We start from the raw sequence: 11,117 nt of genomic DNA on the forward strand, positions 1-11,117 counted from the left end.
ACCTATACAGAAAAATAGCGTTTCTGCATTCTTCTAAATAACTGACGCATATGGGGACTTGTTTTAAGAAGTTAAAAAAATCAACTGAAAAACAAACATAAAATGGCTCCCTACAGCTCACATGGCTTAGTTTCGAGTCTGGAGGAGCCCTTGAGTCACAAATTGATACAAAAATAATGTATACACGCCTTTTTAAAGTCGAAATCTTCACTTAAGTTGTTTAGCTGAAAGTGTTAGCACATCTGAAGTGGATGCACAAGCTCAGTCTCACATTGAGGTTTTAAATCACAGGATCTCAGGGCTTCCGGAGACTTCGATTATGCAGGGAGAGCTGTATCGAGTTATTTATTATTATTTTCATTATTTCTGTTCTAGCACAAATCCCCATCTACTTCAGATTTTTCGGAGAATGCTTCAATGCTTTTTTGCTGGAAAGTTCCAAAAATGTTTTGTGGGTAATAAAATTTCATCCGACTTCCCATCGGCACCGGAGTGAGTATATACCAACCAAGTGAACTTGTTCTGCATCAAAATCAGAGACTCACAAAAATAACTGTTTGTCACAAGAATGTGTTTATTGCGTTTCAGAATCTGGTTCATATACAGTCGTATTAGGTTTACAGATACTAAATGTATATCATGGCAGTCTTCAGTTCTTGTGATTTCTACAGCTCTCATTTTTCTGTGATGGAATGAGAGTAACACACACTACTTTGTCACAAGAAACATTCATGAAGCTTGGTTCATGTCTGAATTTATTATAGGTCTAGGAAAATGTGACCAAATCAACTGGGTAAAAAATATACATACAGTGACATGAGCAGTCAATTTAGATGATTATAGAATGTTGTGTGAATCAAAGTGTCTTTGTAGCACGGCCGCTCATCTTCTTCTGAGTGATTATGATCGATATTAGCTGGTGATTTGGGCCCAATTTAATAGGGCGTGTCTGATACACTAACAAGCCTCGGCAACGGACACTAGAATGAGAAAGTCTAAAGAGCTCAGCATTGATCTGAAAGAGCACATTATTGATTTAAAGTCAGACAAACAACTGCTTTTAAATATAAAGTGCACGGCATAGTTGTGTCACGGCCACGATCAGGAAGAAAAAGCAAACTATCACCTGCTGCTGAGAGAAAACTGGTCAAGATGGTCAAGAGTCAACCAAAAAAACACCAAAAAGTGATTCTGCACTTTTGCTGCTCACTGCTGGAAGACTGGTGACAGTGTCGACACTGTGTTTTGCATCAACGTGAGCTGAGAGGCTGCCATTCAAGAAAGAAGCCCGTACTCCACCTTAAAGCTTGACTGAAGTTTTCTGCTGATCACACAGACAAAAAAAAAAAAAAACCTCTGGAGGAAAACTCTGTGGTCAGATTAAACAAAAATTGAGTTAGTTGGCCACAGTGAGCAGCAATAAAGAGAAGATGAGACCTTTGGTGCTGGTAGTGCTACTGTATGCCGTGGGACTGTTTTGCTGCCAGTGAATCTGCTTCCCCTAAAGACAGTACATTGAATAATGAAAAAGGATGATCTCCAAATTCTTCAGGAAAACTTAAAGTCATCAGTCAGCAGATTGGGTCATGGGTTCAGTTGGGTGTTCCAACAGGACAATGATCCAAAACACACATCTAAAGTGGTAAAGGAGTGGCTAAAACAGGCTAGAGTTGAGGTTTTGGAATGGCTTTTTCAAAGTCCCGACTTGAACCCCCTCGAGAACATGTGGACTGAGCTGAAGGAACAAGAAAGCCAGCAAATGTAGTTGAACTATATCGGTTCTGTCAAGAGGAGAGGGTGAAAATTCCGCCAGAAGCTTGTGGATCTCTATCAAAAGCGCCAAACTGAGATGAAAATAGCAGGATAAATTCATCATTGAAGCAAACTTCATGAATGTTTTTTGTGACAGAGTAGTTTGTGTTCCACATGTTTGATCACAGAAAAAATCTGAGCTGTAGAAATCATTGGAACTAAAAACTGCCAAGATATACATGTTAGTTACAAGTGTATGTAAACTTTTGACAACGACAGTAATGTTGAGTGTGTATGTTTTACATTGGTATATTTGAAAGCACTGTACCCTTGCTCAAACAAAGTATTCTCCATTCTCATTGTACGGCTTACAAGACACGAGAATAAATATATGGATTGTCCTACTTTGTATCTCTTTTTTTTTTAAAGTGCAAACTTTTATTCTAATGCACTGAAACCACACAATAAATATACACTTTTACACATAAATAACCATATTTGTCACCATGTCTATTGGGTCTAAAAAGAAACCGCTCTAAAATATTTCTATATTTCGCATAATAAATATAAAATGCTGATGTCCTTCATTATTGGAAAAATTGTGTTGACAAAACATGAAAAGTAATATAAACAAATAATGCAACCAACACACAATCAATAAAACCAATGACAATGGGTAAAAGTCATTGCTTATGGTCCACAGCTACTGTATGATAGTGAATTTATTTCAATTTAAAGTTACCTCAGTTATGTGAGTTATGTGCATATTGACTTCCTGGTGATCTGTGAGATATGTCATAAATAACATCACCGGCTAATGCTACGCTAACACTACACTAACTGTAACAAAGAAAATGTGCCAGCATTTATAATGCATATATCTTCCCTTTCTTCCACACGTAGAAAGTATCCATAATGTCAAAATGCTACATTATATTGCAGAATCTCCCTTTAAACACATTCCTGACCGTTCGTTTATCTAAGTCACGGCCTCTCCATTTCTACTGCTGCATCATTACACTCAGGCTGTGGTGTGGGCTTGAAAAAGCCACGAGGCAACAAAAGTGCAACAATTTCACCCCAGGTTCGCCTTCTTTGATCGATGCCACTGGTTGTCAGACAATTCAAGGGATTTTCCTGTGAGGAGAAAGGTGAAACTGAGCTTAAACAGTCTGAAAAAAAAGGTTTAAAAGCCCTGCCAAAAAAGGGAATTAGAGTCAATCGGCCATTTTAGATCAGTATTTTGCTCACCTTCTCTTCCGCTGTAAGTAAACCTGGACCAGCCAATGAGCAATCAGAGGCCAAAGTGCAGTCAGCGCCACTGTTAGTGGACAGAAGTCAAAAGGCCACCAGGAAGGTCTCAGGAACTATGAAAACAGAAACTTGCACTGAACTGTTTGTTTTCTGACTGGATACTACTTGGTCATGACACTGCAATAATAAACAACAAAAACCGTTTAATTTGAAATACAAATTCAACGAACCTTAGAAAACGTTCTTACAAGGACCTTTTGTGTTAGGGCTAGGGAGTCCTCCTGTCTTGGCGAAGATGATCTTGACTGAAAAATGTGATAATATAGAAATCGATCAATAACTGTAAAAATCAATTGTATGGAGACAGCTGTTGCAATTTCAGTAAAGACGCCTGAAGGAAAATAAGTACAAAAATAATGGAAAAATAAATCAACATTTTGTGTGATAGCAAAAAAGAAATAACATTGTCTTGATCAGCACAGGCTACATAATGCAGCTGGTCTTTCACCTGCGACAGCGTAAGCGCCTCCAAAGCGTGCAGCCTGTCCAACACAGCAGCCATGTCGTGCTGCAGCCTCAGCAGAGCTGTAGCTATCTGCTCATTGACGTTTCCCCTGACAGCACTGACAGGACGGATGCTCTGTGACACACAACAGCAGGAGGCATCGACGGTGACACACGGCTGAGAGCTGCAGGTTGCCCTTGGTGATAGAGAACCTGACACGGGCGTCAGAATGTGACACGTTAATGTGGAAAACTGTCCTGTATTTGAGGGCATGTGATGCCTTTAAATGCTTAGGAACGTTGCAGAGAGTAGATGTGTCAGCAGACAGGTGAATTAGGGACAAAGCGTCGGCATAAATAAAAGTCGATTACTGTAGTCTCACCTCTCCCCCTTCTTGACAGGGAGCTGTTGTGGTGGCTTGTACTAATCCCTTCTTTAAGGTAGGAATCTCCCATGAGCACTTGATCCTCTCCTCCATTCAGAGTAGAGTTGCTCTCAAACCAGAGATCGTTTTGCCTCACTGAGGCAGCTCCTGAGCCAGGGGACAGGAGTTTTGATGTAGACAGCCCCTAGTTAGGAAAAGAAAGGGTCCATCACAATATGAATAAACTTGTTTAAGGGGGCTCTTTGTAACCATTTGTAGCAATTTACATGTATTTTTCACTCTTTATTGGCTACATGTGAGTAGATTGTAATGTGAGGTGAAAAATGAGACCCTACCTCTTCCATGGCCAGATGCTCCATTGAGTCACAGAATTCCTCGTTATCAGAGTCTGTGGATCGGTGGTTTCTCTCAGGAACAGCATTACTATGATCTGAACGGTGCAAGACACAGAACAACCAGCAATGATCAACATGGACTACATGGTGAATTATATAATTTACTGTATACTACATATTCAGTTTGTTCTATTCTCACAATGCGATATTGCAGTGTTTACTAATCTGTGTATTTATATATACAGCATATACACCAGAATGTTATCATTCATGTTTAAAATGGCTGTAAATCGAGAAAGGATCAAATAATGGTGTATGTGGAAGGGTTTGAGAGTTTCATTATCCCTTAACTCTTAAAGTTCTCCTCAGGTATACAGAGCCTTTAAGCGTTTTAGCTCATTGTTTTGGTTTTCCATCCTGCAATTTGACTTTTTTGGTTCACTGCTCACTGCTCTAATATCAATTTAGTCATCATACTCATTAAAAACAAATGGCTCAACACATATCCAGCACCAAACAATACAGAGAGTGTTAATGTATAGCTGCAGAACGTATCAATGCATTTAGCGGCTACTGAGCCAGATAGATCCTCCAAGAGCTGGTGGATAACAAAGCAGAGCCAGAAGGAGAGGGAACTTTGCACTGTATTAGTAATCGCAGACATAAGAAGGCTGTGGAGACCATTGGTAGCACACAGTATGACATCATGTGTAACATGTTCATACTGCTACAATTTTTTTAAGTGTTTTACTTTTTTTTTCTTGATTCTTTTTTACTTGATATTACTGGTTTACATCTGCTGCTGCAACATAAGCATAATTTATGTTTCACAATATCTTATTCATTATAGTATATTTCCCTACTTTTTTTTTTACAAAAAGCTAACTGGTCGAGCATAACTATTATTAATATTATTTGACAGATGCCTCATCACTTCCTGCGCTTTTTGTTAACACCGTTACACATGATATTTTTGCATCAATGTGTACACTTACTGTTCAGGTGTCCATTAAAGTGCATATAGGGGTTGTACTGCACACCTGGCTCTATGGAACAAGCCAGTTCCTCCTCCTCCATCTCGCTGTTGAGGGAGCTGTGCGTCCCGTTGGTGAAGGAGGACATGCTGGGCTCCATGCTGCTGCCGGACCCCCCGGTGTCAGACCTCCATCTCTTGTCCTCCACCATCAGCAGCCTTGGGTCAGGACTCCAGTCTGAGATGATGCAAAAAGAGAAAGAGAGAGAGAATGACAGGGCATTACAACAACAACAAAAAAAAGTAACGTGCCCTTTGTCCGGCCATATCTCAGCCTGTATGTACCATCTCTATGAAACGCTGTTCTCATTCATATAAGTATATTCAGAGGGAAAACACATCTCATTCAATTTAAATGTAATCTGTGTGTGTCTTTAAAACATAAAATTAACTGAAGGGTGTCATTTTACAATTCAATTCAAGTTTTGTGTCTTGTCGTTTACTCTGTTTATGAACAACTAAATAACACAGTAAAAATACTCAAACAGCTGCCTCCCTTCATCTTTACAGTAAGAAAACCGAGGCAAATGTAAAGGAAGACTAAAAGAAAGTAAAGCATGCACAAAAAAAAAGCATAGAATGAGAGAGTGCTCGTGTAAATAACTACTCTGTGTGGAATAGAAACTAAGAATTGTCTGTTTTCTGCTACAAACAAATCACAAATATATATAAATCCTTTTTTCCAAAGAAGGTAAGGACCTTCCTGAGACATCTTGGCTCTGTAGTTTTTGACAAATGTTACTCACACAGAAGTAAACTATATATCTTTCAGGGACTATTTTCAGCAGCGGACTGATACACATTTAGTACAATAGGGACTATTTGAAGGAGCAGAACGATTATAAATAACTACAGTGTCCGTATTCACTGTAGAAGAGGTGTTGATGTGTTTTTAGATGGCGTAGTAGAGCTCGATAGCAAAAAGGAATCAGATATGTCTGGCACTGTTTCGGTCTTTTCATGAGATCTACTGACATTGAGAAAAATATAAAACATCATATAAAACATCACCACCCAGCTCAGTATGTGAACTCCACAATACAGCAAACTTCACAGCACAAAACAGCCAGTGTCTATAACTACAGATACAGGTACCTTTCATATACTCCTCCTCCTCCTCCTCCTCCTCCTCCTCCTCCTCCTCGTCTTCGTCATCCGCATTCTCCTCTTCCTCACTTTTCCAATCACTACTTTCGTCCTTTTTCTCGATTTCACTATGTTCTTTGCTTCCCTCTGCCTCCTCACTACCGGCACTTAGGCCATGAACAGTGCTGTCTTTGTCAATCTCCTGGAGGTTTTGTATATCATCCCACAGATCCCCATAGCCTGAACAGTGAAGGAAACACGCTTGATTAAGTCGCTGTCAGAGTACATTTTGCACAGCGTACATCCACGCAAAGCAGTGACATACACTTCTACACACTGACGACTAAAGCCAACAACCAACACACTAACTACAGCACATACATGTCAGATTAATTGAGACATATGACACATCTAATTTTTTACAGTTACTGCAGTTTAAGCCAAGGACAATATAGAGGCATCTGTCTTGTGTCACCCACATGAAATGACAATAAAAGGAGCTTAATCATCTTTCACTGTGGGACCGGCCCATCAACTCTACAGCTGCTACGAACGCCAAAGACTTGCCTTCCATCGTTGGTTTCTGATATGGTATGACCCGCTCATCTAGTAATGAAAACACATGTAAGACAGGCTCAGCATTCAAAACATCATTAATCATTAATCAGTGTAATTAATTAACAGCAGTGCTACATCCCACTTGAGCTGCAGCGCCATCCCTGGGTTGTATATCTGACGTGCCTTCCAGTGTGGAGTTATTATGGCGCTGCTGATCACGTACAATACCTGTATGCGATGCAAAAGGCCTCGTGAAGGGTCTCTGGTCCACCTCGTTCTCTTCGGCTTCTTCTCCTTCTTGGTCCACCTCTGTGTAGAAGTCGCCAAGCTCATACACCAGCTCAGACACCTCATCTGAGATCGGCATGGTCTCCAAAATCTGACAAGACACACAAGTAATACTGCTTCAGCGTTGTGTTTTTGTATAATTGGTGTGGTAAGACTGTCAACAAAGCAGCCACCAGAAAACAAGTTAATTAGGTATAATTATACAAGTACAGGCTGACTGATTTATCTGTTGGACCAGTTAATTAAAGCTGATTAAAAACAGCTTGTAACTGGAGACGATGACTATCACAGAAGTGCCATGAGGTGAAAAATAAATAAGTACATTTGCAAAAGCAGTCTCTGCTGTTAAAAGAGTCTGTCACAGTTCAACAAGTTTCTTTCAACGCACACAAAAAAGTGAGCCATTTTTCATTAAAAAGGCTAAAAGTCTAATGTTAAACCAGCAGCTCCGTGCATTTCTAGTGAGACACAGCTACCTGCTAAAATTAGTAAGCCGACATGCTCACAATGAGGATGAAACATGCTAATGTTTTGCAGGTATGATGTTTACAGTGTTCACTATCTCAGTTCAGCCTGTTAACATGCTAAAATGTTCGAACTTTGGGTAAACACTAACTACAGAGGGTAACAGTGATGTCAATACCTTTGACAGAAGAAAATATTAAATTTCAATTTCTGCTGATAAAAGATTCTGTCACTGCTCAACACGTTTACAGTGAGCAATTTTTCATTAAAAAGGCTAGGAGACTCTGCAGCTCTGTGATCTTTTACTTAGGCTGCTAACATTAGTAAGCTAACATCCTAACATTGAAAATGAAATATGCTAATGTTTAGCAGGTATAATGTTTGCTGTGTGCCCTATCTTAGTTTAGCCTGTTAGCATGCTAACATTTTCTTACTGGAGTTAAACACAAACTACAGAGGCTAATGGTACTGTCACTATTTTTGACTGAACAAATGGAGATTTTGAGAAATTTCCATTTCTGCTGTTACTGCTTAACAAGTTTCTTAAACACACAGGAAAAAGTGAGACATTTTTATTTTTTTTATTAAAAAAGGCTAGGAGTCCAAAGTCAGGCTACCAGCTCTGTAACGTTCCGCTAAGGCAGCTACCATTAGTAAGATGACATCCAAACTATGAAAATGAAACATGCTAAAGTTTGCAGGTATAATGTTTTCTATGCTCAGTATCTTAGTTTAGCCTGTCAGCATGCTAACATTTTCCAATTAGCAGTAAACACAAACTGCTGAGCCACAGTCTGGCTTCCCTGCTGCCGTCTGGCAAAAGATATAGAAGTATCCACTGCTGTACCACCAGACCATGAAACAGCTTCTTTCCTCAGGCTGTGAGATTTGTTAAATAATTCAATGTGATACATGGACAAAGTGAAATTTTGCTCAATTAAAAGTTACTGTTTCACAATTCTGAGCCAGCCTTAGTATGGTACTGGATGAAAAGTCAGGGGATCACCATAGTCGTAAGACTTCATCCTCTGAGGACCATGATTATGACTCAGCTTTAAGACAGTTTATATAAGGAATATATCTATGCCTTGCATTATAAATAAACATATATATACTGTATGTGGTAAGCACACCAATGTCAAATCATTATTGTGAAGAGAGAAGCCTGCTCCAAATCTAACAACTGTTTATTATTCAGTGTGCTGCCTCTATTTAGTTCTATAAATCTATCAACATGCCTCTATTGAGCTTGATTTCCCTTGAAAAGACCTACCAGCTGGATGTTCTCAATGTAATTCTTCATGGCTTCCTCCTGTGTCATATTTCCCAAAGAGCTCCACGCATCCCTGGCAACAGAAAAAGTCTTAGTTCAACACTTGAGTACTGCCAACCCTGAGCAACTGCACAGCTACAGTGGTTTTCAGTGTTTCAGAAATCATCTCCAAATGTAATCTTTTCTGTATTACTGCGGGATTATCCTCTGGATTTACCTGCAGTACTGTGCAGTAATATTTGGATTATTCAAAATAAATCATGGATTTGGAACAATGGCAGTCTATAGCGGGCATGTGAAGTGTCTGTTCCTTTGTATGGACAGTGCATTTTCAAGTTAATGTCAACTATGCAAAGACATATTCTACTTCCTGTGTTTTGCTACCAGCCATGGTTTGAATTTGGTTGCTTACCATTTAGCTTTGCCACGGTTGTCCCAGAAGCCCATTGGTCTGGGGATGTCACAGGGCCCCAGGGTGGCCTGATTGTAGTAACTGTAGAACATCAGCATCATGTCATCGGATGGCTGGAAAGGACCTGAGAAGTAAAGGAAAATAATTATACAAAAGGTGAAAACATGCATGTGTGGGACCACTCGAAAATGTAATAAAAGCCAGAAATGTTATGATAATATACACGGGAGCTGCAGGAGTTGTTATTAGACTTAAGAAATGACTGATTCAGTTAATCAGCTCTTATCCTCACAGCAGCTTTATCAATAGAGGGCCAGGCAAGAGTGGCAGCTCTGCATCTAGGTCAGTCACCTGGGGTGTTTACACACCAGCAGGCACAGACTTCATACTACAATGCACCCGGCTGAACACTAAGTCCTGTCACTCTCATTCATAGATCAGGGTGGAGCAGAATCACCGTCTTCAGGCAAACTCCGGATTACTTTAACTGCTGCAGCGAATTTCGCCTCCAGGCTGTGTCTGTCCTCCTCCTGCGCCATGCTGAGTCCCACCAAGGATGGCATGAAGGAGTCCTCAGATCTTCAACATGAATATGAAACAGTTAATGGAGAGAAAAAAAAGATGGAGGCGGTCCACAAAGTGTTCAGTGGGGGACACATTTTCCCATCACCGCAGCTAGTTGCCACCTGTCTTATCTAAGGATGCAGACTGTTTCCTCCTTATTACAGGCTATTTTGGGGATATAATTGCTCTACATACTAAGCCCATGTCAGTTTAGCGCGAACAGACTATATTGTCTAACAGAAATGTTTCATTTGTTAGAAACTCACCATAAAGTTCATATTCGCCGGTGCAGTGATAATTTTATTAGCCCGGTGTCTGTGAGCAATCTGCAGCAGAAAGCCAATCTCGGCTCCGGTCAAGGATGAGCCAAACAGTCAACGCTTCATAATTAAATATTTATGGGAAATGTAGTTTTTCTCGAGCCTAACCGCGGCAAACGGTGGCTAAAGACACTCATATCCCACAAAGCCCTCTCAGCGGGTATTTAAACCGCGGTGAGCTCTGGGAAATGTAGTGTGGCCAATGAGGCACGTCGCGTAAGTTTTTTGTGCAGGTTATCTTTCTGTTCCTACTATCGTTATTGTTTTTGAGTCATTTAGATTATGAAATACCGTTTTTCTGCTAACAGGGTAATAAATTATGGAACACCCACAATGTAATAATGTTTTTCCATTCATGTTTGGTGACTGTGGTGAGAGGTGAGGCACGTGATGGTGATGTTGATGTTACCTTTTGTTTTGGAACTGTAAAATGTACCCTCACCTTTTCAGATATGAGCTCCTCAGCTTGTGATTCGGTCCTTCTTCTACGATCTGATCTGACTTTCTAGAATTACAATTTACAAATTTCCTTTTTGAGTTTTATTTTTTATTTTATTTTACTTTTTTTCCGGGGAAATTATATATTTATGTATTTAGGGGCAGAATGTCCTAATGGCCTATGTCAATATGATTTAATATGAATATAATCAATTCAACCTTAAATCGTTTTTAATAATAATACAGTTATTATACATTCACATATTTCTGGTAGTAGAAACTCAAACTGTTTATGTTAATGTTTTATTATTTGTAATATCATTACTTTAAGTTGCATTTAAATTGTACATTGGGGTTTTACGTCAACACAGTGAAATATCATTGGTCGACTCCTCTTCTCGCCGGCCTCTCAGCCAATCACCGGCCAGCGTTTATTACGTAGATGCTAT

The 11,117-nt window shown here is 39.7% G+C and overlaps 1 protein-coding gene across 2 annotated transcripts; it reads right to left on the reverse strand.

Annotated features, from left to right (window-relative positions):
- Positions 1 to 550: 550 nt before the first annotated feature.
- Positions 551 to 10,282, reverse strand: LOC115573418 (acyl-CoA-binding domain-containing protein 5A-like). 2 transcript variants are annotated; one of them, XM_030404207.1, is made up of 14 exons: positions 10,177 to 10,282; positions 9,804 to 9,925; positions 9,347 to 9,470; positions 8,935 to 9,007; positions 7,137 to 7,287; positions 6,918 to 6,956; positions 6,360 to 6,590; positions 5,227 to 5,442; positions 4,232 to 4,326; positions 3,894 to 4,080; positions 3,515 to 3,723; positions 3,237 to 3,311; positions 3,004 to 3,119; positions 551 to 2,889 (listed from the first exon to the last, which is right to left on the reverse strand). In XM_030404207.1, exons 2-14 carry the CDS (start codon positions 9,907 to 9,909, stop codon positions 2,877 to 2,879), a joined length of 1,635 nt encoding a protein of 544 aa, XP_030260067.1. In that variant the 5' UTR covers positions 9,910 to 9,925; positions 10,177 to 10,282; the 3' UTR covers positions 551 to 2,876. The 2 variants fall into 2 exon arrangements, with proteins under 2 accessions (XP_030260067.1, XP_030260068.1); XM_030404208.1 differs by lacking the exons at positions 6,360 to 6,590; positions 6,918 to 6,956.
- Positions 10,283 to 11,117: the final 835 nt, after the last annotated feature.

This window comes from Sparus aurata, chromosome 21 (assembly GCF_900880675.1).
Source record: "Sparus aurata chromosome 21, fSpaAur1.1, whole genome shotgun sequence".
NCBI classification, from domain to species: Eukaryota; Metazoa; Chordata; class Actinopteri; order Spariformes; family Sparidae; genus Sparus; species Sparus aurata.